This window comes from Patagioenas fasciata, chromosome 3, assembly GCF_037038585.1.
Source record: "Patagioenas fasciata isolate bPatFas1 chromosome 3, bPatFas1.hap1, whole genome shotgun sequence".
Classification (NCBI taxonomy): domain Eukaryota; kingdom Metazoa; phylum Chordata; class Aves; order Columbiformes; family Columbidae; genus Patagioenas; species Patagioenas fasciata.
This window is the reverse complement of record NC_092522.1, coordinates 11,374,918-11,401,904: the sequence shown is the minus strand read 5'-3', so window position 1 is coordinate 11,401,904 and position 26,987 is coordinate 11,374,918. Positions and strand designations below refer to the sequence as shown.

General features: G+C 44.5%; 1 protein-coding gene across 3 annotated transcripts in view; it reads left to right on the top strand.

Moving 5' to 3' along the window:
- Positions 1-25,670, top strand: part of ACSS1 (acyl-CoA synthetase short chain family member 1) — a 31,204-nt gene extending 5,534 nt beyond the window's left edge. The window contains exons 3-14 of one of the 3 annotated variants that reach the window (XM_065835697.2): positions 3,854-4,053; positions 6,350-6,525; positions 9,655-9,807; positions 11,759-11,906; positions 12,208-12,345; positions 12,893-12,985; positions 17,371-17,483; positions 18,138-18,264; positions 20,379-20,506; positions 22,046-22,109; positions 22,691-22,809; positions 24,449-25,670. In XM_065835697.2, the coding sequence (XP_065691769.1) occupies positions 3,854-4,053; positions 6,350-6,525; positions 9,655-9,807; positions 11,759-11,906; positions 12,208-12,345; positions 12,893-12,985; positions 17,371-17,483; positions 18,138-18,264; positions 20,379-20,506; positions 22,046-22,109; positions 22,691-22,809; positions 24,449-24,619 (1,630 nt within the window). In that variant the 3' untranslated portion in view covers positions 24,620-25,670. The remainder of the gene's footprint in view (positions 1-3,853; positions 4,054-6,349; positions 6,526-9,654; positions 9,808-11,758; positions 11,907-12,207; positions 12,346-12,892; positions 12,986-17,370; positions 17,484-18,137; positions 18,265-20,378; positions 20,507-22,045; positions 22,110-22,690; positions 22,810-24,448) is intronic. The other 2 variants (XM_071805788.1, XM_071805789.1) reach the window with 2 other exon arrangements.
- The last annotated feature ends 1,317 nt before the right edge of the window (positions 25,671-26,987 follow it).

Here is a 26,987-nt window from a genome sequence, read left to right as displayed (position 1 = left end):
GTTGCAGGCTGGGTCTCAGCAGAAGTGTTTTAATTTACAAAGAAGCTCACTCCAGTGCAGAGAATGTTACAGGCAAAAGGAATGTTTGAAATGCAAAATACAATGTAGGGAAAGGAAAGCTGAAGCTGAGGGACCAGAAATGAGGGTCCTAGGTAGCTTTTCTTAGGGTCCTAGGTAGGTGGGAATGTGCAGAGGACATGTGGTTGGACACCCTTGTTAGCCACATTACACCTGTGCCTTCAACAAGCCAACAGATGGACTTGTCTGCATTTTTAGTTGAAAGATAACATTTTCTGAAAGCAAGTCCAGAATCTCCTCCATGTGTCATAATTTTTCACCTTCCCTGCCCATGTTCATTGATGCACCTACCATTTCCCTGGATTGCTTTATTTTAAAAGCACATACTATATATACTGTTCTTTCTTTTGTGCAGGTGGCCTTACCTCCTGAGTCCTACTGGTTGCTGCTTCCCTGTTTCTCAGCTTCACCCTGATACTTGACCCACTCGAGTGATGTATTGCTGCCTGGTTTGCTCTCTTATTTGTCTTCAGCTCTTACCGCCTCCTTGTGCAGAGGTATTGCAGGCTGTTGCACCATGAGCTGACTTTGCAGTTTCTCAGCTCTCTCTGTCCAGAGGGACTGGACACTTCCTTTCACTGCGGCATGTTTCCTTCTGCAGTGGCTCTGCTGAGATCCTCCTGTTGTCTGCCCAGCTTGTGCACAGGGAGTCAGGCCCCCCGGACCCTCTGTGTACCCCGTGGCTTTATCCGTCTCCGGTGGTTGTCCTGCCTGCCTCTTCTGAGCACAGTGCCCTGCTCTGCTCTGCCTGCTTGGATGGCTGTTTTGAAATCCTTTGGAGTGCAGGCAATGCTGTGATCATCACTTGGGATTTTGCCTTTCTTCCTCTTCTTGTGATCTTCAGAAGCAGCGCATATCTGCCTCAAGCCTTTGGCCACCATCTGTCCCTCACTGGCAACAGCTGAGCCCTTGCAGGGTAGGATTTTCACTCCAACCTTCTGCTTCCTCTACCCTTCTTCTGTACCCCTTGGAATCATAGAATCATTTTGGTTAGAGGAGACGCTCAAGATTTTCTAGTCCAACCATTAACCTAACACTGGCACTAAACCATGTCCCTAAGAACTTCATCTGCATGTCTTTTAAACACCTCCAAGGATGGTGACTCAACCACTTCCCTAGGCAGCCTGTTCCAATGCCTGACAACCCTTTCTGTGAAGTTTTTCCCAATATCCAATCTAAACCTCCCCTGGCACAACCTGAGGCCATTTCCTCTCATCCTATAGCTTGCTACTCAGGAGAAGAGACCAGCCCCCTCCATGGCACAACCTCCTTTCAGGTAGTTGTAGACAGTGATAAGGTCTCCCCTCAGACTCATTTTCTCCAGGCTGAACACCCCCAGTTCCCTCAGCTGCCCCTCATAAGGCTTGCACTCCAGACCCTTCACCAGCTTTGTTCCCCTACTCTGAACTTTCTCCTTGTTTCAGTGCAGGCGGAAGCTCAGTGAAGATGCCTTCTTATACACTGCCTCACCAGCTCCAGGGTGTCAGCATCTAGCTCTGCTCAGTCTCTGGTGTGGTTTTGGTAGATGTGCCTTCTTCCCAACACACATCCTGGGTGTGGATGGGAGGCAAATCCTTCCCTGTGCACAGCCCACCAGCACATGATAGAATTGTCTCTGTGACAAGAGTAGGGCAGTGCTGGGCCTGAGGCCAGAATTGCTCTTGGCTCTTTTAACCTTGTGTAATGGAGGAATCACAATGCCAAGCTTGGCAGCAGTAGCAGGTAGGGAGAGTAATGGCCCTGGTTTGCTCCTTCTCATTCCAGTTAGGCCTGTCCTACCCAGTTCTGCACAGCAGCAACTCTGCAGGGTGCTCATTCTACCCTGAGATGTGTCTAGCTTAAGTACTGGAAATGTGTGACCTGCTGGCATGTACCAGTTGCCTGTCTGTTAAATAGCAAAATGTGTGTAAAGGACTGAGGTAGTCAAGGGAAGAATTCCCAGTGGCATTTCTGCTAACTTCCTTTCTTGAACTGAAGGAGAAGCCAGAGTTGCTGTTACAGGAGCCAGAAGATATGCTTGATGCTCAGGGATTTGTGTATTTTTTTGTTGCTTTACCTTCCCTTTTGCCTTAGTGTCTGTTCCCCCATGTGCTGCACCATGAAGGGACCTCCAAGGCCTTCTTATCTCAGCCTTTCAGAGCACAAAAGAGAAGGCAAAGTTAATAGATTGGGGGTAAAGACTTGGTCTTTATTGTCTTATCAACTTGCTCACACACTCTCACTAAGTAAATGTTAAACTGTGGTTAATTGTGAAAAAACAAATGACAGCTTCTGCCATTGTGGTCACAAGTGCTGAATAAGCAAGTGAACCACAGAGTTGCTCAGGAAGGACACCCTGGCCAGAGCTCTTTGCATTTCTGTTCAGGATAAAGAGGCTGCAGCTCTGAAAGCACTTGGATATTTTCCATCACAGATAAGTGGTTTTTATTTTGTTTTCTCACAACTGCCTGTCTGGGGCCTGTTTCACTTCCTGTGCTATGCAGCTGAGCAGCTCAGTTTTGTTTTGGTTCTTTAATATTTATCCACATGGAGATTTTTCTCTAATGCAGCATTAGATTAATTCTGGAGCAGAGAATGTGACCTTTTAGGACAAGGCAGAAAAACAAACACTGGGTGGCAATTTGTTTTAGCACGGAGACTCTCAGTTCATGAACATAGTAAAAGCAAGCAAAATAATACATCTAGCAGATTCCACTTATATAGATAGCAGGAATATGCATGGTCATGAAGCACTTGGGAAGAGGTATTGAATGTTTTGCCAATGAGGGTCAGCTTGGCATGAGACCACTCCTCACCTGGCACAGTTATCTGTTTCTTTCTCAAAGCCTTCCACTGCAGGCACACAGAGCTCTTCAGTTCATGGCAGCATCTTGGTCTCGGACGTGCCTGCAATTGTGTTATCCCCCATGCAGGCATCAGAATAAGTGTACCTGCAAATCCTTGCCCACAAACTGCTTTTTTGTTCCTTAGAGGAATGTTTCTGCTATGAAGTCAGCACATTGCAGCAGCCCTGTGAAAAGAGCCTTTGTTCCTGTTGTTGGTGTTCCTGAGTTTCTCTGTGTGAGAGCGTCTTTGGTTTTACTCAGAGCAGTATCTCCGAGGCCATTGTGCTCTGTGGCATGGCAGGTTGAAGGGACAATGGAAGAATTCAGGCTGTGGGTGGTCCAGCTTTGATGAGCACCTTGTAAAATCTACCACTCACACAAGTGTCTCGGGACTTCTCCTTTTCTTTCTTATGCATGAAAACACTTTCTTTATCCTTATGATTTAAGGAAGAGCTGCTAGTTGTGAAGCGCTTCCAGCAGTTCCCCAACATGAACACTGCTGAGAGTCTTTGAACAATGCTTCCAGTTCATTTTGTGTTTGTCGACACATGTTCCCAGTAGCTTCTGACTGAGCCTTGTAGGTACAAAAGGCATCAAGGATAGCTAAAACAGACATCGACTTCTGGAGGCAGCAGGACAGCCACTGGCTTGCTGGCTGCTCTACCCATGCCGGAGCCTAGCAGATCTGGCTCTCACTCACTTGTCCTTCTGCAGCAAGTGTGGATCTCTGTTCCCCTTTTCTTCTCTCCCCAATGGCAGGAGCAGTCTGTCTTTCACCACACCCCAGGCCACCCTTCTTTAAGATGAAAAACCTTGCATGCCCTGTGCTGCTGAGATGATGAGGTCCAGAGGTGATCATGATGCCTTGTTCCATTCAGGTTTATCATTTTTTACTTCCCTGCATAAAACAGGTTCTGTGTTTGCATGACAACATTCCTTCTGTCCTGCAGGGAACTTCTGGATCTGACTTGCCGTCTTGCCAACACCCTGAAGAAATATGGGATACAGAAAGGGGACAAGGTGGCCATCTATATGTCTGTGTCTCCCTTGTCTGTGGCAGCCATGCTGGCTTGTGCCAGGATTGGTGCTGTTCACACCGTCGTCTTCGCTGGATTCAGCGCAGAGTCCTTAGCTGGCAGGATCCTGGACTGTAAGTAGATGCACACTGGGGAACAGACCTCTCTGGACAGTGCTCTAAGATGCATCCAAATTTTGTGTTTTCTTGGCAGAAAGAGAAAAGGTTCATTCTCAGCTGGCGGGATAATTCATTCTCCTTTGCAACATACTGTGAAGAGCTTTTCCCTTAGGGGCAGATGCAGTATCCTCTGGCCATACAATACTTCATAATTTGCTTAACATTCAGTCTGTGCTGGCTTACTTCCAGACAAGAGTGAAGCTGGAGGGAAAAACAGAGCTTAGGAATGGGGCCTGATTTGTTCTTTCACAGTATAATCACAGTGTTTCTTTGAGACTCCTGCACAGAGGTAATTCTGCACACTTGATTGTGATACTGTAATTTATGTATATAGCACTGGAAGTGTTTGCAGTCTGCCCCTGCTCTGTTAGCTGTTAGTACAAAGAGAGCTGTTCTTAGCCCAAAGTACTGGTAGTGTGGTTAGGTAAAAAGTAATGTTAAAATACCAGCAGAAGAACAAACTAGCAAGTGGCTCATGTCCTAGCAGTCACATCAGTTTCTTTATGGCTCTGTGGAGGATATAAGTCTTACAGCAATTTTAATGCTTTTTTTCTGGTTGAGTAGAGTTAACCTATGGAGAGCAAGTACACAGTTTGATTATCCCTCACTTTTGGCCACTTGTGTGGAGGTGATGGGCTAAAGAGCTGTTTCTATGCAGCCACAGCTCCACGGGGTGTTTCAAAAAGATGTAACCAATTTCAAAGCTGTATATTTCATGATGGCAACATGATACAATTACATAAAAATTTACAAATGGTTTAATGAGTTACTTAGTTTTAGTAAACTTTTTATAAATGCTCTGTGTTCCCTCAATCTCCTGTACAGGCAACATCAAGACAATAGTTGAATTCATCCCAAATGCTTCTCAAATTGTCTTCTTCCACTGAGGTCACCACTGCCATGATTCTTTTTTTGAGGTCATCCAGATTAGTCACTAATGGTGGCACAAAAATATGGTCTTTGACATATTCCCATAAGAAAAAGTCTCAGGGTTTAATATCTGGAGATCTTGGGGGCCAAGAGTGTAGTGCCAAGTCTTGGGGTTCCATGTGACCTATCCAGCATTGAGTCAGTGTGTCATTCATGGGCAGTTTGTCATTGCAGAGATATAGTGATTTCAAATTGTGTCCATCTTTTTGAAACACCCTGTATAATAAACGTAGTGTCCGTACAGTTTTAAGTGCTCTACCAGGGTGCTGCTCTGTGCTGTGGCTTCCAGGAGCTTTCCTCTCAAAGTACATGTGAGTTTCAGAAGGCTGCAGGTATCTCAGAGCAGGGTAGCGCCTCTGAGAGGCTGCTGAGTTTGGTGCTGTTCACTTCAGTTTGCAATGGACAATTCTATGCAGCCCCAGAGAGAGGATGAGAAAGGGTAAAGAAGGTGTTTGTGTACTAAAGTTTTGGGAAGTCTTGCACTGGTTTTGGTGCATAAGCTGTTAGTCTGGAGCAGCCATATTCCCTATAACACAGGTAACTGGGATGCAACTGTTTTGCATGTTGGCTTTGCTAGACAGGAATTTAGGCATTTAAATTGCAGTGAGTGATAACTTAGGCTAGACATTGGGAAAGACTTCCATGTGTTCATGATAGGCATTGGAGTGGAATGAGTGGGAAGGGGTAGAATAGCTACCCCTGGAGTGTTTTAGGAAGATTTGACTGACAGCTGTCAGAAATGGTTTAGAATTTTAGAATCATAGAATGTCCTCAGTTGGAAGGGACCCACATGGATCATTGAGTCCAACTCCTGTCCCTGCATAGGACAGCTCCACAGTTCACACCATGTGTCTGAGGGTGTTGTCCAAACACTTCTTGAATATTGTCAGACTTGGGGTTATTACTACCTCCCTGGGGAACCTGTTCCAGTGCACCACCACCCTCTGAGTGAAGAGCCTTTTCCTAAAATTGAACCTAAGCCTCCCCCTGGCACATCTTCTTGCCATTCCCTCGAGTCATATAATTGATCAGCAGAGAGAAGAGATCAGTACCCACCCCTCCTCTCCTCTGCTGGAGCAGACCCTGCCTTGGGGTGGAGAAGATGAACTAGATAACCTATGGAGTTTCTTGCTACCCCTAATCTCTGTGGGTCTCAGCTTTTGAGGTGTTTTCCTCAGTAATACTGTTTTTGTTTCCCACAAGTTCTGAGTATTTGTCACACACATTTTACCATACATCATCCCCCAAAGTAATGAAAGCAGGGTGCACATACTAGCGTGGAAAACAGGCTGGTATGTCTGCTAATTTTTTCTCTTTTTAGCTGGATGCAAAGCAGTTATCACCTACAACCAGGGAGTCAGGGGAGGCCGAATCATAGAGTTGAAGACAACTGTGGATGAGGCTGTGAAGAACTCTGCAAGCATCAAACATGTCTTTGTGGCTCAGAGGACAGATAACAAAGTCCAGATGGGTGACCACGATATTCCCCTTGAGGAGGTATGTTGGTGTTGGTAAACCTTGCCTGTTTTCTCTGATGTTTCTTGAAGTATACGATATTTACTGTGCTAGCGGAGAGAAATATGCTGCACCAATAAATGTAGGGACCAGCTAACACAGATATCTCTGAGAGACGCAGTGTAGGGCTGTGCAGAATGTATGCGTGAGAGTCTTGCTGAAAATGTAGATCGCAGACACTCTGAAATTTGAGGTTGGTCTTCAATGTGCTGTGGGCTACACTGGAAATAAGCAGCCAAGGAAGATCTCAATGCTTTCCTTGCATATGTGAGCTGAGCTAAAAGCCTACGAAGCAGCCACTGTGCTGCAGCTGGGCACTCTAGTGTAGCTGCACGAGCCCTGCCAGCAATGACTGGGCCTCACACTGCTTCTGGAGCAGGTTTTCAGTGTGTGCTGCTCTTCCTGTGCTGCCACAGTACCTGGTGGGCTAATGGGTACAGCATCTGTACATCCCTGCAGTCACCTAGTTCTGCCAACACCCACGTGCACTCTGGATAACTCCCTTTAGGTTTGAGTGTTGGCCAGATCATATTTCTCTCTGTCTGTGCCTTTTGGACCTGACTTCTGCAGGTAAAAAGGAGATGCCCCTTATGGCTTCTGGATCTCCATTCTCAAATGAATTGCCTCTGTTTACAGTCTGCTGGGATTGTGAGTTGAAGCAGCTCAGTCTGTGTCTGATTCTTCTCAGCATGGGCAGGGGGTATGCTGCTCCATTTTGGTACTCTTGCCAACAGTGCTGAGATTTAAAGAATGAGTGTTTTCTGAGAGCCAGAGTGCACTGATACCATTGCTGTTGTTGTTATACTGTGTTCAGACACTGTTCTGGTTTGTCTTATGCTCTCTCAGACTGGACACTGTTGAAAGGCAGGGCAGAAATAATCAGGTCCCACAGGAGGCTTAATATAGCCTATGGACAGTGTTGTGATTACCCCATGATGGGAGGACAGTGATGGCTTGGGAATATTTAGAACCTGTGCTTCTTGGGGAATAAAACAGCAGTTGTTTTAATGTGTTTAGATGGTACACACAGGACTGCAGCCTAAGGCAGAAGTAGTTTTATCAGGTTTTTGGCAGGAGTAAACAGAAAGTACTCATGGCATTAATGCCTGGAAATCACCCATCTGCAGGAGTCCCTGTGCTGGTCACACAGGTGAGATAGGAGTAACTACTAGGGTAAGTTAAACAGAGAAGGCAGGTTTTATTCAGAGATTTGTCTTACTCCTTCTTATTCCACAGACCACATTCTGATGATTATCCGTCCTCTGCAAACAGCCTGAGGCATTTTGGTGAACCAAGAGCTGAGCTCAGCCCATTGTCAGTTGTAGAGTCTGAAACATAACAAGAATTAAACTGTCTATGCTGTTAACTTTGTTGTTACTGCTCTTTACAGTAGTTGTGCTTTCCAGCTCTTGCACAATGGCTTATTACAAAATTTAAGCTCATGTTGTAATGGTGCATATGAGAACTCCATCTTAGTTTCAAAAACTGGCAAGTCAGCCTGCATTGGCAGTGCTGCAATGTCACAATAAATACCTGAGATGAGCAGGAATGCTGTAACTTAGAGGTCTAGAATCACATCTCAAGCTATTGAAATGAAGAAATAAACTTAACAGCACAGTCAGTTATACTGTTAAGCAGCATTCTTTATTTTACCGGCACTGGGGAACATCCTTCATAAGTGCTCCCAAGACTGGATGCTCTTGCATTGCTTATAGTCACGTAATTATTACATATGCATTACAATTTTTGAAAATTTTGACATACATCTGTAGTAAGAAATAATTGATGATGTTAGTTATAATTGTTTAGCTTCTTACTTACAATACATCTGATAATTATTAGTTAAATATGAACTAAGCATTCTGCTTCTAAACAATGTATTATTTAATCTTCTGTCTCCTTCTTGTTATGTAGAAGGATCTAAAACTTGAAAAATATCCCCTCATTTTGCAGATGGTCCGAAAGCATTTGTCATATCAATTGGTTAATGATGGGTACGTCTTTTGTAACTTAATCACAGTATGCATTAATTTAGCAGCTTCTCTTCACTATCAACTCTTCATATTTTACTAAGCTTTCTTTGTCAGACACTCTTAAACGATTAGACCTGCCATTGGTAGTGTTCACTTGTAAATGTAGCTTGTTCACAGTGTATACTTGTTAAAAGGCAGTACCTAGAAATCCCTTCGAAGAGCCACCTAATAACCTTTGCAGGAATCATTATTCATCCAGGACAGCACAGAGCCTGAGAGAAGCAAGCTGGCTGTGGTTTTTTTACAGCCATATGTTGAGCATCTGGAACACACAGTGATTACCACAAGTTTGTACACGCGTAAGAAAAATGTTCAACCTCTTCCTAAAAAATCTACAGTCTAGGCAGACAGCCCTCTGCAGCTGCCAGGTGCAGTGACCACAAACATCTCCTTCAAAGCACAGTATTTCTCTTTCCTCTTCCAGACTGGGCACACAAGCTGGGCCAAAAGAGGACATTGCATCCTTCCCTCCCATGGTTCTGACCGCAGGGGTGGGGAGAGGATCTCACCTACCAGCCCAAACAGTGGAGTACCAGGAGAGTGACAGAAGCAGGAGAATAAAGCACTTTCCTTCTCATGGGTAAAAGCAAATAGAATTTGAGGATCAAATCGACAGAACAGTCATCCTCTGCTGGGGCCAGGGAAGGGACATGAACCCACAGTTAAACTGTAGCACAGCAGTTTTAAAAGGAAAAGGAAGGTCCTAAACAGTATCCAGTCATCCTTACTGCTGCTCTCAAGTGTGGTTCATGTTTGCAATCACACTTAGGTTTTCTACTAGTAGCTTGAAATGTAACCTACCATGTTTTCCCTGAAATGTTATTTTATCTGGCTGGTTCCCCTTGACTTCTGCACCTAGCAAAGCTATTGGTGGAAAGGCTAAGTGCTATGCATCCACAGGAACCTTTCCATTAGGTAAGCACATAAAACCTATGATACATCCGTGGATGTTTGTGAGGGGGCAATAGCAACAGTGGTTCTTGTCTCTGGACACTGCTGACATGCTTACAGATGGCATGTTGGTTGGCTCCATATAGCCAAAGTCTTTATGTAATTACCACCTTTTTTTTTTCCTTAGGAGATGGCCAAGGCAGCTTCCGTATGCATTCCAGAAAGCATGGACAGTGAAGACACACTTTTCATGCTGTATACCTCAGGCAGCACTGGAAAACCCAAGGGCATCGTTCACACCCAGGCTGGATACCTGCTGTATGCTGCTCTCACGCACAAGGTAACTCCACTGCATCCTCTGGAAAAGGTTTGCTTACCTTCCGACAGTACTAACAAGAGGTACTTGAACTTGTGGGGGTTACTGTATTCTGTGTTCGCTGCCCAATTGGCTTACTAGGTGTAAACAAACTGAAAAATGTCTGAGAACATATAAATAATCTTCATGATTTGTTCCTGGGGAATATAATACCATGCAAAGCAAAGCCTAGAGTTTCAAAAGGAAGGAAACTGCAGTGCTGCTACTTTGGCATTTAAAATGTGGTAGTGTTGCAGACCAAAAGTTGCAGACATTAAAGTGATGCAGCTGAGAAGATTCTGCTAAGTATCTTATTGGCGTTGGTAATGTGGATATTACTGTAGTATTTTGTAGTGGGATGCTGGCCTTTTTATTTTAGAGAGGATCTGGACTCTTGAAATAACCTCTTTGCATAGTATTTATCGTCTGAAGATCAAAAATTACATTCATGCTCTATGGTTGTACCTTTGCGCTGCTTTTCTATGTGATCTAGGCTAAATGCTTTAAACCCCTTTCTCATGAAGAAAAAAAAAGTCAAGGCACTGCTCATTGAAGCTTCTGATCTGAGCTCTGTATATAAAAAGGTAACGGTGAAATGTGGAGAGGACTGCAATGAAAGATCTGGCTTTATCTGGCTTTAGTGGTATCCTGCTGTTTGTAATCACAGACAACTCAGGCAGAGGTTTTCTTCTTTAGAATCATACGGTTGAATTTTTAGATTGGAATGTGCAAGTTCCAGCTCTGCATCAAGGGTATTTGTTACATCAGATTTTCTAAGTGACAGTATAATAGCCAAGGCATTCTTTTCTTTCTTAGTCTGGAAGGTATAATAGATCCTGCACTCTGGTGCAGACGTGCAGGGAGTTACTGTATGCAGCTGCAGTCCCTTTAGAGGTACTTCAGAAGGTGACAGGGAAAGGCACTTGCAAAGGTAAGGTGAGATTTAGCACTCCTAGTCACTGTCTACTCTGGGTGAACCTGCTCTAGCCAGTTGGGTTGGACTAGATGATGTCCAGAGGTCCCTTCCAACCCCGGCCATTGTGTGTGTGTGTGTGTGTGTGTGTGCATGTATGCAGCTACAATCCCTTTAGAGGTACTTCAGAACGTGACAGGGAAAGGCACTTGCAAAGGTAAGGTGAGATTTAGCACTCCTAGGTAGAGGGATCAGCTGACCTGTGTGGCCTCTGTGGTCTTTGCACTCACATGTGGCACTTTTGGCACATACTCAAGAGTTGTTTTGTTTTCTTTTAATTATGATCCACTTTTTCTCATTTAAAAAGATAGAACTGATGTGTCTTATGAGTCAGGACTTCTTCACTATACAGTTGAGGACTTAGATTTACAGTGACAAGCATGTTCCACAACCAAGACAAGATAATGAGTTCTCTGAGATCTGTATCTTGACTTTGATGAGCAGGGAGAGGGTAGCATCTGGAAAATGATACACTGCTAGAGAAGCTGAGTAGCTAAGAACATTTTTTCAGAAAATGTTTCATGGGCACATATGAGTTTCTCTGGCTTTTTCATGGAAACCTGTTGATATTAGTGAGGGGTCTGAGCCTCTGAGGCATGCAGCTTCCCTGCAGTTCAGGGTCACCTCTCTCATGTGAGCTTACTGGAGTAGGCAATCTTATGTATCCAGCTCCTCTGGGCTTTGGTTGTAGCTTTGTTGCTCCAGTTTGAGTAGCTCCTGGTACAGCCATGCTCCCTGTATGTTTGCAAAAGCAGTCAGGAGGCTGGAAGCCCTGTTACTGATCCCTCTGACTTGCTTCCTCACCTTGGGTTGGCCTTTGTGTTGCTGTGTCTTGCATGCCTGGCTTCTCTCACCCTGCACTCTCCCTTGCTCCCACTTGCATGTATTCCATCCAGCACCTCACCTTTAAGCTATTTGTGTCCACCAACAGAAAGTCAGCTGGCCTTTCATTTATCTTTGCAGTATGTATTTGACTACCAGGAAGGCGAAGTTTTTGGCTGTGTGGCTGACATTGGCTGGATCACAGGACATAGCTATGTTGTGTATGGACCACTCTGCAATGGAGGCACCTCTGTCCTGTTTGAAAGCACTCCAGTGTACCCTGACCCAGGTGAGGAAATGATGGGCTAAGGTTTAGCTAGATGTGGCAGTGTGGCAAAGGAGATCTAGAAACCTGTCTGGTGTGACCTGCCTGCTCAGGGGAAGGTAAGCTCCATTTCTTTGGAACATGTGTCTATGACATTAAGGAACATCTGTGCATCCAGAGTGGGGGAAAAATAAGAAGTTGCCATTGGTTTTGCTTTCTAGTCACAGCAGTCACAGCTTTAGCTTTGCCTCTTAACCTGCCTGCTGAGCATTTGTGATGGTATGTCAGTGCTAGAAAGATAAAAAGCCTCTTTGTGATCTTGCAGGTCGTTATTGGGAAACGGTACAAAGGTTGAAAATTAATCAGTTTTATGGAGCACCTACGTCTATACGCTTGCTGCTGAATTATGGAGAAGAGTGGGTGAAGAAATATGACAGATCCTCCTTGAAGACCTTGGGATCAGGTAAAGGGCATGAAATCTTCTTCTGAAAAAGACAGGAGGGTCTAGCTGATGAAGTGAAGGTACAAAGGAGCTTGTCTGACCAAATGCAAAGTGTCCGGCTTTTCAGATATTTTCCAAGCAGAAGGAGAAACAAATTGAAGTTGGGGCCATTGAACCTTAGTGTCATTGCCTGTTTCCTAGCTTATTTTGCAGGATCACATTCTTTGCTAAAACGATTTATCCGGTGATAAATGACATCACTTTGAATTTAACTGACATAGGTCATCTAAGCAGCATTTTCCTGCATAATTTAGGATTCTAGAAGTTCTTGTATTGTATCCTGCATTGACGAGGTGCTTTCAGTGATATTTATTACTTGCTTTTTGGTCTTTCTGGAAAATGTTTGTCAGTTACAAGAGTGCATTGCAGTCCTTTGCACATCCTAGCAAAAATGCGGTAAGTGTTCTGCTTAAAGATCCTGCATGCAGCATGTTGTGCACCAGAAGGGAGAATGAACTGCCTGCAACCCCCAGAGTCTCAGGCTGCTTCCTTTCTTATTTTGGTCTAGTGGGAGAACCCATCAACCATGATGCTTGGCAGTGGTTCTACCACGTGGTGGGAGAAGGGCGCTGCACCCTTGTGGACACATGGTGGCAGACAGGTAAAAAGCATCCTTGGGCAGCATGGGGGGCCCTGACCCTTGACAGGTTGCTGGTGGGTAGAGAAGTATTAATCCATTTCAACTTGATCCAACAAGTCTGTCGAAAAAACCCTCCTGACATTTTGATAAGCTTTTGAAAGTCACTGGACAGTTTCAGCACACAAAAGCAATGTAACAATGTATCAAAGCAATAGCAATATTGTCCTTTTTTTAATTTTCCCTTCTAAATGTTCTTTGATGTTTTGAATGCTGGACAATATCAATTGGTTCTAGAAACAGGAAGCAGAGATGGAAATTCTGGGTAAAGCTGGGAGTAGGCAGATTGAGGTGGAAATCTCACTTCTGATTATTTATACAATTGTATTGACCTTGATATGGTCTTATGAAAAGGCATTTATAGCACTATGTAGCCACAATCTGGACTTAGGTGTGCTTTATTTCCCTTCCTGGAAAAAGTCAGTGGAAGATGGAAAACTAAGCTGTGTAGTCAAAGGCACCTAGTGCAACTTCTCTGATGGATTGGAAGGGAGTAAGTTGAGGCTTGCTGGCTTATCAGGTGAGTAGGGGACAGTGGCTGTCACCCAGCAGGGCTGCCTGGGAGCAGCCTCTCCCAGGAGTGAAGTAGTATGCCGTAGTCACTTTGACCCTGTATGTTTGATGCCTCAAATAGGAGTGCGCTTCTGTTTTGGCAACAGGAGTGTGCATCAGTTAAGGCTTGTTTTCCATTTGCAACATGCTGGCCAGAGCAACTGGCTCTGGTAGATCCCTGCCCAGTTGGAGCAGAGCTGGTCCCTGCCTCCTGGCCTGCAGTGGAGGGAGGCCACAGCTGCTGGTTGGTGGGGCCCTGCACTTGAAGGGGTCTTGCAGCTCCTTCCTGGCTCCATCCTCAGCACCCAGCCCTCTCTTCTGGGCACCAACATTCCAAAGTAGCTAAAGTTGTCTCGCAATATGTTCTTCTCAAGTCGTGGACCATAGTTTGCCATGGAGCCATGGACTCCAAGGATGCAGCACAGCTGCTGGCATTCTGCCTCTGCTAAAAAAGCACCATCCCTACTCTGAAATTTCTAGCTGCCATTAGGCAGAATATTCATTCCCTTTCCAGTCAAGCTGCTCCTGATTTCATCTTTATTCCTGCCAGCAGGCTCTCTCTCCAGGATCCCTGTGGCCCATTTCAATGTGATGAATTAGCTTCTGGCACACAACCAAGTTCTATTTAATCCAGACCAGACTTGCAGACTCTTTCTATTTTCAGATATGAAATAAAACAACCTCACAATTCAGAGCAGCAGTTTAACTACTATCTACTTCAATTACTGATTTCTTAAACCATCTGGATTCTCACGTGCTGAGCAGAAGGAAAGTTGACTGGCAGGGTGCTATATGCTTTCCTCCTCTCTGCTCTGAAATAAAACACCATGAATAAACAGTTGATTATTGTCCAGTGATGGAGTTGAGAAGAATCTTTTTTTTGCCTTAGTATTTTTGTTTGTTTGTCTTCGGTTAACTGGTGCATGCAAGTGTCTCCTATTTCCTCTGAAGTACAGGGTTATATCTTACATTAAACTGTATTTCTCCTGGGTTTTTTGAGCAACAACTGTCAGGTGAGAGATTAAAGAACATCTGCTGGACAGTCTGTAAGTGCAGAATGCTTGAACTGGGCATAGTTTAGCAGGTAAACAGTTACCAGCTCCTGGAAGCATAATAAAATGATAAATATTCATTAAATTGATTTTGTTAGAAAGTAGAATCAATCTTTCTCCACAGTTGATGCTTCCAATAAAGAAGAAGCCAAATTAATCTTGGAAGCATCTTATATGCTATTTGAAAGTAAAGGGAGTGTGGAAAGAGATCATAGAAAAGGTTTGATGGATGTTGGTTGTGGACCTGCAGTGTCATCTCTTGTAGACAATGTTGATATAGCTTCTTAATTGTACTGCTGTATGCAGTGTCCTCTATGACATATTGTTCTCTGAAGTAATAACATGCTGCCAGCTAACAAAGCCTTGTAGGTGTAAAGATCAGCAAATGGTGATTTAATAATCCACTTGAAAGTCTTTGGATGAGCAAACGAGTGAGATAGCAATTACAAGAAGTGATTTAAGTGGTGTGGTATGAGCAGATGAGATGGATAATTCTTATGGCTCTTACTGTTAAAATATTAGGTAGTGCTGTCCTCTGACAGTAGCAGTATCAAAGCTGTGTTTGAGTTTCAGGTATATTTCTTGACAGTGCAGAAGAGACAAGGTATTTTTACTTTTGTCGTTGGTTTAATGAAAAAAGTACAGCTGTTGTATGCAGCTGTGAACAAAAGCTGGTTTTGAAAGACATCTCTGAATAGGCCCTGGAAGCTTTTGTTGTTGGCACCATCTTACAGAGATTTAGACTGAGCTGGTGCTCCTGAGATGGATTTCCCCTGAAGTCATCAGTCTAACCTGTCTGTGGTGGTAAAGATGATGGTGGCAGAGAGTACATGCTCCACCCTGCTGCCAGAGGTGATTTATCCATGGCAGAGGGGAGCCTGTTTTGACGCATCACTGTCCGTGCTCAGACTCTGCTGCTATTGCCTGGAGTCTGGGTGGATTTGCACTACGGTAACTTTATGGGCACAGGTAACATGGCTTTTCTTCTGCCAGTTCTGCCTCTAAAGAGGCAGACTTCATAGGGCAGGGTGGAGCCTAGAAGTCTTGCTAGCTGTCATCTGTCAGTGGCTAAGATTGATACTTTCAAACCAGTTTAAAATAGGTCTTTGCCATGCAAATAATTTTTAAAGCACCCCTGCCACCATGCAGCTGCCTCTGGAATATGACTCTATTGCCTTTTGTGCAGCTGGCTCTTGAGTGTGAAGGATATGGCTAAACCGATGTTGAAACATAGCTTGCGGTGCTCTATTCAGAATGAGTACTAGCTTAGGAAGAGCAACCATCAGTTCAGTCAGGGTCCCTGCTCTGATGCAGATTTTTATCTGTGCAAACAGAGAACAGGGGCTGTCTGGGGTTCTTTTTTCTTTTTCTGAAAAAATTCAAGATGACCCTTCCAAAATAAACAGAAACATGTGAAGTGGATGCATGCCTGTCAATGAGATGTGAAGTAATTTTATGTGTAAGCCACATATGAAACTATTTTCTGCAGGTCTGAAGCTTAGGGTTCCTCCAAGAGATCCTTTGTCATAGCCCTGGCAGGGTAGCTGGATGCAAATTTATCGTCAAATTCAGCCTTTCCACACCCTGGTTTCAGTTTTCACAACCTCAGCAATGCCAGTAGAGGAATGCACTCTCAAAGTGGTAGAACATACCTTTATTTATAGAGCTGTATTTTTAGATTTTTAGGTTTTATTTCTCTCTTGTGTTTCTGAATTGGTTTTAGAATAGAAAAGATCTGATTAAGGTTGCAACCTGATTTAATGTTCATCCCAGCAGGAATAAAAAAGGATGATTAAAAGGTTCAATTTTGAATAGACGATAAGCTCAACCTGCCTGAAGGAGTGGATTAATAACAGTAATTCAGACTCCTGAATTGCTTTTCATGCTAAGACAGATGTGAAAACAGCGCCAGGAGGTAAATCTGACCTTTCCCTGGTAAGATCACTAGTTCTAGAGTAGGAAATGGAGCTGGCAAGTGCTGCCCCTGCCACCAGGCAGCCCTGTTCATGTGAGATGGACCTGTAAGGATGTAAGTGTGTGTTAGAGCTGTCTGGTTTTGTTGCTGGTTGGTGGCTGGAGTAATGGGTTTATCTGTGGGCCTGCTTAGGGTTGGCTGGAGGGAACAGAGCACAGGTGCTGAATCATTGGGGTCTTCACCGTGCCGGAGACTTGCCATGGATGGGACTGTGGGAAGATTCTTGAATGCACACACATTGTCGCTGCTGCTGCAGGGTCTGCAGCCCATCTGGTGCAAAGCTAGCTGCTGTACCTGTGTACTTTCTTTCCTCTGAGCCTTTGAAGAGCCAAGCCAGACGTCAGTGATCCTGATGCTCTGGGGCACTGGGAGCTGCTCTTCCCCTGAAGCAGCTGCTTGGCCACACTCTGTAGTTTGTGGTTTGTATCATGCAAACAGGGAGGAGGAGTAGTTCTTGATCTGATCTCACCAAAGAGGACCTGCCTGCAGCTCTCTGCCTGCTACGATGTCCCCTGTAGATGGAACAGGCCTTGGTGGTGTCATTCTGACTTGCCAGAATTTTTTTTAATGTTTAAGCCTTTTTTGGATTCACAAAGAGGTCTGCACTGCTTTCAGATAGCTGTGCTGCTTGGTGTTGCATAGTTCCTTCCTGGGGGCTTTTTATTGAAAGGTGGCTTTTCTATTCTCTTCTTTAACTAAGAAGAGCTGGCATTTGGTTTAATCCATCATCTGTTGGACCCCAGTTATTTTGGTTTTCATTATTCTTACAGAAACTGGTGGCATCTGCATTGCCCCCCGGCCTTCAGAGGAGAAAGCTGAGATCGTTCCGGCTATGGCTATGAGACCTTTCTTTGGGATTGTGCCTGTGCTGATGAATGAGAATGTGAGTTGGTGTTACACTGCTCCTGATTAAGAGCTGCTGCCTCCATTTATGAGAGCAGTCCAAAGTCACACAGCTCCTGGGAACGAGGGAGGAGCACTGCATGAAATATCCAGTGACATGGCAAGACTGGAGCAGCCAACGGGACTAGTGGAGTTTTCCAAGGGAAGTGCAAGGCATGAGGCCCTACAACGGTGCATGTCTGTGAGAGAACTGCTGCTGGTCTGTGAATGTGTGGAGCGATCCACATCTGTGCTCTAGTGCTCTGTTAAACAGGAAAGCATGTAGTCTCCTCCATAGACAATTTGGTAAGGGAATCTGGCAGTTAATAAAAGTGAAAGTGGAAGGCAGGGGTCCGGGCATTTCCCTGCTAGCCTCATCCCAGGCATCCTCTGGCTGCTCAGCATATCTTTGCTGTCACCTTTGCTGGTGTTGCGCTCTGGAGAATCACAGGACTCACTTATCTGCTGTGCTGATGGCCTTAAGGGGTGAGGTGTCATGATAGGGACAGCATGTAGTAGCTCCACAAGTGGGTAATTTTCTCCACCTGTGGCCCTCCCCTGGCAGTCCGCAGTGAGCAACAGAGTGACTCCTGCCAGATCAATGACAGTTCCTATTGTGTTCACCTGATCATCCTTCCTGTGCTTAAACCTGCAGGGAAAGGTTATAGAAGGCAATGATGTGTCCGGTGCGCTCTGCATTGCCCAGCCATGGCCTGGCATGGCAAGAACAATCTATGGAGATCACCAGCGATTTGTTGATGCCTATTTCAAAGCCTACCCAGGTAAGGAAGGTGCCAAGGGAAGGCAGTTTGCACTGCAGTAGAAGCACACTGAATATTTTCAGCAGCACTTTGTGGTATTTCTGTCCCAGCCACATCTTCATTGCTTGGGGTTGTGTCTCACATGTTGCAAACATTCACTCATGGTCTTAGATAGTGGTGACCTTTCTAGCTGTCAAAAGGGAATGTATTTTTTAGAAAAAATTAATGCCCAGATTTTAATGTTCAAATGCCTTTTCTTTGGGGCCATTTGTGTCTCTCTTGGAAGTAAGCATATTGGATGGGAAAGTACCTCCTGCATCACTGAATCCCAGCCCTGCTGTCACAGGCTGTGTTATATCCTTCCTTTTTAAACATGGTCAAGTTGTATCTGCCAAGTAATTAGAAATGGCAGGAAATAATTTTTTTGTAGAAGACAGTGGTTTTGTCCAATCTCCACTCAGAAGAGCAACTGAAAGGGAATTGAAAGTTACAAGGTAGACAAGAATTAGACATAATCCTGCAAAATGTACAAAATGGGCTGGAAAATAAGAATGGTAAAATTGGTAGTAGAAACTGAATGAGCCCATACTCCCTTATTACTCACTACATGTTCACATCTGAAATCTTGTTGATATTTAATTGATAGTTGTTTGATTTGGAAGGGCAGGAGGCATGACTGAAAGTCCATGAATTAGCCAATAATGGATCCTGGCAAGAACTGCCTTCAGATTTCACAGCATTACCTGCCTGTTGCTGCTCAGAAGTGCTGCAGGAACAATTCAGATGTGGACATGGCTTTGATGAAAAGCCAACATGATCTGTGCCACCAGGTGTGTTCTTAGTGACTCAAGTTTCCTGGAACTACAGAATCTTTTTCAGTTTCCATCAAAAGTTTTAGACTCTCCAAACATCATATTTATCATGTGGTGTTGGTAGTGGTGGGGTTTTTTCGTGGTTTTGTTTGTTTGGGTTTTTTTTTTGGTTTTGTGGTGTTTGTTTGCTTATTTTTTTGAGTTTGGTTTGGTTTGGTTTTTTGTTTTTTATAGTTAATCTGATAGCAATTTTTATGCCATGCTTATGTGCTAGAGAAGGACTGTTATCTGGGGTCAGATCCTTTGGTAGCCAGGAGGGAAAATGGCATTTTATCCATTCCAGTATAAGCGATTAAAAAACTTGCAGTGTTCCCACATACAAACAGTAATAGAACTGCTCCCTTTCAGTTGTAGTCTTCCATGAGCTTGAGGGGTAGCTAGCAGCGTACCTGTGATCGACCAATAGATTATGGCAGATGGCATTTGAAGTGGTTTGTGTCAGAGCTGTCTGTACCAGGCCTGGGTACACAGTTGCCATGCAGTTGTAGGTGTATAAAGCCTAGGGAGATCAGACAGAGCCCCTTGCTTTTGTAAATCAAACAAAGCATCATTGTGTTGCTGAACTTGGTTTTACTACAGGGACATCAGCCACTGGCTGCTGCTGATTGCCTACTGTGATTTTGCCCATCTTGGCAGAGATCTGAGTTCCGCTGTCTTGGCACTTCTCAGGTGCTTACTAGGAGCCAGCACAGCTCAGGAGGAACAGACAAAGTTTGGCGATGGCAGAGGGAAGTGGGAAATAGAATCATTTTGGTTGGAAGACACCCTCAAGATCATGGAATCCAACAATTAACCTAACAGTGGCACTAAACCATGTCCCTAAGAACCTCATCTACATGTTTTTTAGACACCTCCAGGGACGGTGGGTGATTCAACCACTTCCCTGGGCAGCCTGTTCCAATGCCTGACAACCCTTTCTGTGAATCAATATTTCCTAATAACCAATCTAAACCTCCCCTGGTGCAACTTGAGGCCATTTCCTCTCATCCTATTGCTTGCTGCCTGGGAGAAGAGACCAACACCCTCCATGCTACAGCATGGTAGTAGTAGTTGTGGAGAGCAATAAGGTCTCCTCTCAGCCTCCTTTTCTCCAGGCAATGGTGTATGGCAGGTCATGCAGCTGTAAGCTGAGGAGGCCCTGTGACCTGCCTGAGCCACCCTACCCTACTCGCCATCCCAGAGCATCATCTGTTCTGCATTGAAGCCCAAAGCAATAGGCTGGCATGTTTCCCACTGCTGATGGCCCACCTGTCTTTGCTGCAGGTTACTACTTCACGGGGGATGGCGCTTACAGAACCAAGGAAGGCTATTACCAGATAACAGGGCGCATGGATGATGTCATTAACATCAGTGGACACAGGCTTGGGACGGCAGAGATAGAAGATGCAATGGTAAGTTCTAAGCAGGTTGAGGTCCCTTGACAGGGCATATCTGTGGGGCAAGATGGCCATTCAAAGAATTTTTATGAATTTAAACATGTGCAGGGTCCCTTGCCTTCAAAATCCTGCCCCTGCATACACACAGTGTGATGCAGAATGAATAGGGAATGTGCAAAAGGAAACATCTCCCTTATTGAGGAGACATCAAATGGACAAGTGAGAGAGGAGTCACACCATGGGCAGTCCTTGCAGTCGAACTGTCAGAGCTATGTTTCCTCTCAGTGACATTGTACTGTTGCAGCTGTAATTTTGGATGCTGGTGGAGTCTCCATAGGGGATTGTCTGTCCTGTTTGTTCCTTCGCCTCTGCTAACACCTAACTTCTCCTTCCCAAATCTGTGGTTCTTGCTCATTCAAAATAGCTGAGTATGCCTGAGAATTCAGCAGTGTTAAATATGAAGCAACCTTGATTCATGTCAGCTGCAAAGTTAGTCTGTCATTTTGAGAGAAAATAGTATTAGTTCAGGGAATTGAAAACATAAAATCCTCAGAGCATTTATCTTCAAAGCCTGAGCTGAATATTCATTTCTACGTTATGTGCCTTGCCTGCAAATAGCACTTAAGTATAACACTCGATAAACCTGAGCTGTGCTTGCATGGCACACAGGATCCCAGTGTCTACTCTGTGACTAATTTTTTTGTCTGTGTGGGTTTCTGATCATAGATATAGGATACAGTTCCTCTCCCATTCAATGTACATGTATGCATGTGTATATGCAAACTTATTTATATGCTTAGATTGCTCCATGCTGTTTTCTTTCATATTTTAATCTACGATAGCATAACCCAGTCTTTGGTGTGGGGTTCAGTTATGCAATTTCTTCTTGTCTGTACACCCAAATTTTCTTCTTACTGCAGAAGAATGTTAAATTAAACTCTGAAGTGTGACAGAATAAATCACTGTTGTGTAGCATAATAATAAAAATATGCATTTGGCACAACAACCCATCTCCCCTTCTAGGAAGATGAAGAAGACCGATTCTTTCTGCCTTCTGGTGTGCTTTGGGCACTTAATAAACAGTCAAATGTGGACTGTGATGTTGGCAGCTTCACTTTGCTCTGCTGGCAACAGTTCCCTGTGGCACAAAGCAATGCAGCACTGGTTTTACTTGTGATTTGGCCAGGCCAGTCACCACCTGGGACCATAGCCGTGCACACACAGGAGCACAAAGAGAACGCAGATTTCCAGCTAGTGCAAGTTCAGATTGGTGTTCAGCAGGCTTAGTGGAGTGTGTAAGAGTATTTATTAGTGTGTTTAAAAGCAGGGCAAATTGAGTGAGTAAATGCTACTCCCAGAGACATGGCTGTGCCCTCCAGCTGACCATCCAGTAGGAAGGTGGCATCCAGCTTTCCCGTTGTGCTTTCAGCAGGATCTGCCAAGAGGATGATGAGATATGGCAAGATGTTTTGTTCCTAGATCAACTGGAGCAAAATCTGCAGGGCTCAAAGCAGTTGTTACGCTCTGTGTATTTTTGTTTCACTTTTTGTGAAGGCTAATCACCCTGAGGTCCCTGAGACAGCTGTGATTGGATATCCTCACAAGATCAAAGGAGAAGGTATGCGAAAAACAGTGTCCTGATGTGAGACCTACATACACTTTCCTTAATTTCTATAATAACCTGGGGTGTGTGTTAGGGGGTGCCTAGGGAAGAGGAGGGCAGTTATCTTTAGGTTGACTGGCATTGCAGCCGCAAGAGGCAGAGACAGCCATGAAAATAATGGCATGTTCCTTAGCTGGGTGCAGGTTTCACTCCCTAAACTGTTTTTACACATAGTGTTTACATATGTGGTAGAGCTTCATTTAAAAGGATTGTGCTCAGAGATGTCCTTGGAACAGAATGGGAATAGCTTATCTGTGCTGGCCGGCTTTTGATACCAGTGACACTTTGGTAATTTATGTTGAGTTGTCATTGTCACTGAGATCAGGCTAGTCCACAGATGCCAAGACAAGTCTGGGCCATGATTTGAGGGCTGGAGTCTGACTCCCTTTTGTAAACAGGATCTATGATTTTCTTAGCATTCCCTTGATTGCACATAGGAAGGACTTGAAACCTGCCTTGGCATTCAAATGAACATTCCTGGTTTTGCCAGCCAGGATCTAATATGAGTTACGTTGCTTCTGCTCTTTGTCTTCAAGGTGCCTTTGCTTTCATAGTGTTAAAAGAGCAGACAGCTCATATAGACCGTGTCAAAGAAGAGCTCAAAACCATAGTGGCTTCCAAGATAGCAAAATATGCTGTGCCTGACCACATTCTGGTAAGTGGGAGACTGTAACTGGGACCAGGAATGGTAACATTGAACAAGCCTCACCTTCCTGCCTGCAATGCTGCTGTTGTCCCTCTCTGGCAGGATGAAGAAGCAGGAAAACAGAACTAGCTGGAGTGATACCTAGCCAGGGGAAGGGAGGTGAAGTGGTCTGCCTGTGCTCCTCCATGCCAAAGGGTGGCTGGGATATTACAGCTGCTCCAGCCTGCAGAGCAGCTTCTTGGTGGGGCTGTTTCAGAGCTACCCTGAGGCTGCTCCATTTGGGCCAAGTGCAGAACAGCCCTTTAAATGAGATACAGAGAATGCTGAAATCACCGCGCTCAGGAACAGCTCTGGCAGAGAGGAACCCCAGGCTCACCCTGTGCCTTAAGATGTACTGGATGTCCCTGTTCATCATGCAGCGGCATTGCTGCTCCATCCAGCTCTTGCCTTCAGCTAACCCCTTGCTGAAGCAGTGTAGCACTGCTCTCTGTGGCCCTGTACAACAGATCAGACAAAATCCTGCCAAACTGTGAAGAAACACCACAACCTTCAGGGTCACTGAGAGGCAGAGTGACACTTTCCACTGCCCTGTGATTTTGTGTTAATAATTAGCATCAACCCCAGATCTCAATGGACTTGCTGGTTCTGTTGCGTAACTCTGACAGCTGTTCAACTAGACGCTGGGACCACTGATGAACTCCAGGCTCTGTTTCAGGCCTCCTCACCTTTCAGCAGCTCCCCTTGTGCATTTGGGGAGCAGGAATGAAGTTGCCCCTTAGCCACCTCCCAAGGCCCACCTGCGTCCATTCCACTCTCTGCTTGGAGGCAGTGACCAGGCCACTTTGAGGGTTTCTTCTTTAGCCACATGTGGGGAAGGTGGACACCAAGAGACAGTTACAAAATAAAACAGGAGCAGGCAAGAGTAGCTCATTCAACTTGGAACAGCTCAGGATGTCCTTAGTAGATTGAAGCAGCTTCCAGAAATTGCAGGTTTGCAAGGAGACACCTCTGTTTCCTGTGTTTGGAGGTAGACCTGCAGAAAAGTTCTACAACTCCTTCCTTGCATGTTAGTTAATGCTTTGGAATTTTGCAGCCTACTGGCCTGATCATGTAGCAAAATGTGAGACCTACTAGCACCCCTGTTCAGTGCCTGAGAACTCTTTAGCAGGCTCAAGTTTATGCTAAAGCCTCTGAATGTACTGTTAAGTCCTCTGCAGGAAGCATAGCCAAGACATGTAACTTTCTTCAGGTTAGGAAGAAAGGCATGGAGTTATCCCTTGAGAAAGAGACCCTGTAGCTGGTGCACAGTATTGTGTGTTTTATTCCTGCCCTGTAAAGGGGAATATGAATGTCTGTTCTGGTGACACGTTGAGATCTGTGTCATCATCAGTGTCTGAGTTTTCAAGTGTAACTAGTTTTCTAGTTCAATAGTTGACAGCTTATTCAGGACCTTATTCTCCAAAGAACTGTGCATCCTACAGCACCCAGCCTGGAGATACACAACAATCAGTAAATGGGGAATAATGTTCACTTAAATAAGAATTCTAGAGAGATACTGTGCCAGGCTTGGGACAGTTCAGCCAAATTTCCTTGCGAATTCCAGCAGGATCCAGGTTCTAATATAGGCAAGTCTTTCCCTTCTCTGCAGGTGGTGAAACGTCTTCCTAAAACACGATCAGGGAAGATCATGAGAAGGCTGCTGAGGAAAGTGGTCACTGAACAATCAAGCGACATGGGAGATGTCACCACACTTGATGATCCAAGTGTTGTCAAGGAGATATTGGATGCTTACCAGAAATACAAGAAGAGTTCCTCATAACAGGCAGCTCTGGAATCTCTCTCCTCTGGAAAGGTGGAAGGTCTCAAATAAAAAGGCAAATTACATAGTTTTCTCTGTTCCCTCGTGGGGGTCAGGATTTTCTGCTCCACAATATATTTTGAGGTGCACAGAGCTAGGAGCAATCTGTAATTCTGTACAGTCAGTGAGCTCCGTTTCATTGCTTTTAGGGTGTTGTAGACCAGCCATTGGTGGTTTCTATTAGCTATGATGAAATTTAATATTAGCCAAAGCAAGATGCAAACGTTAATGTTTCTCATTTTAATTTTACTGTGCAGGGAAATGTTTTTATGTAATATTTTGCTGTTTTAAAAGGTGCCCTGGAATACATTTCTTCAATTTTTCCGTCAGCTTGGATATCCAAGTTCAAGTAGCTGTATTTCACTGCAACTCTGGTGCCTTTTCAGCAATGCTGGGTATTCTAGTAGACATTTCACATCTGTTATTTGAGAAATGAGACAGACATGGCTAGTCTGATAATTCTTTCTTGTGTTTACCCAGTTCTAATACCTCCTTTAGCTTTCCTCCTAAGGATCCGTTCCTACCACTATGTGTCCTGGGACTTGCTGGACATGTGTCCCTTTAAGTCCCACCTAGGCAACTCAGCACTAACACTGCCAGCTGCAAAACTCAGCTGCAACCCCCATTGAATTCTTCTAATCCTTTTGTCTGTCCATGAGTAATGTGTGGGTTATTTGCCAAATTGCCTTTGTGGCTTCATCAGAAGACACCCAGAATCAATTTTACCTGTTGCAGTTTGTTGTGCTTGCTTCTCTTCCATTTGTTTTTGCCAGTAAGCCCCAGCCATGGTGCCTTCCCTGCCACTGGAGACACAGACCATGATTTTCTTAATTTTAGAAAGGGAAATTCCCTCTTTCTAGAGATGAGGTGTGTGCTGTACAGTCTAATGTCAAGCTTTTAGTTTCATTTTGTTTTATTGTAATCGTGCTTTAAAAGCATTTATTGTCCCTGACCAAAACCAGTTTCTTCAGTGATCTCTGTATTCATATTTTCATTAAAGGAAGTATCTTTCTCTGTGTGATGGATTGTCTTTGGATCATGGGTGTCTAGTCCTCTATCCCCTAAAGGGTCTGGGACTTTTTCAGTTCCTTGGACTTGCACCTGCCTGTCCTGATTATTATAGTTTACCAGTCCAAAGAAATGCAAGGAGTTCAAGATCAGGATGAGTCACTTTGTGGCCCAAATTGCTGGTTTGCTTTACTGTTTTTCTCTAAATAGTAGATCACAGGGAATTAGTTACTGCCCGAAAACCCACTGCAAAACAACTCCAAAAGTTGAAGAACTAGCATTTGCATGTCACTAAGCTGCAGGGCGTGTGTAAATCCTGAGGTCCCAGTGCTCAACACTCATTTTCCTGTGTGACGGTGAGAACAATTTATTACCATTAGTTGATATAGATGTTTCAACTACGCATCTCGTCTTGTGCAGTGTGCACAAGTAGAAAGAGTGAAAACAAGATGCATGCGGTGAACATAAAAGACAGCATTATGTGTAGAAAGTGTGTAGAGTGTCCCAAAGCCAAGTGGATTAGAGAAGAAATTTGTTTCCAGGTGCCAGGGATCGTTTGTAAATGCCAAGAACACATCCTCTGCAGGGCACCTCACCCATCAGGAAGAGAGGAAGATTGTGTTTCACCCTCTGCACACCACATGGATAACACTACACTTGTAATGTAGGCATGGGCACTCCACATCCTCATTAACCACTTCGCCTGTTACCACCAGCAGCTGCTTCTGGAGAGCTCCCAACACAACTCTTGGCGCTTGCAACCCTCTAGCAAGTGTCTCTGACAAGTCACAGAAAAGGCTACATAGAAAGGCAGGCACCCATCTCCTCACTTTGTGTTTTGCTACTGCAGCTGCCCTATTTACTGAGGATTTATTGGTAAAATGGAGACTGTTTTCTAGCCTAACATAATTATGTTCAGAGGTTGTCCCTGTGGCCACTTAAAACCACAGAAACTAATTTCAGCAAGAAGATTCTGTTTTGAAACTAAGCAGGGACAATTTTTTTTTCAGTTTGAAAACAGTTCTGGACAGTCTTCTGGCTGAGTCCAGAGGCACAGCATGTTTTTCATAGCAGTGAGCCTAGTCCTGCTTTGTCCTGGATAGAGGGATTTGGGGATGTAACCACGTTTTGACGTGGGAATGTTCATGGTTATGCGAAATTACCAGCCTAGAAACACTGGTAATAAATGACCTGTCACAGCAGCTTTTTCACTCTGGCTTCTGTTCCTGGTGTGTATCTGCCTGGACTCCCCGTGTCTGCAGTGACAAAGCTTACTTTGGCTTTTCAGTCTGTTGAGGTTGGGAGAGTGTAAACCTCATAC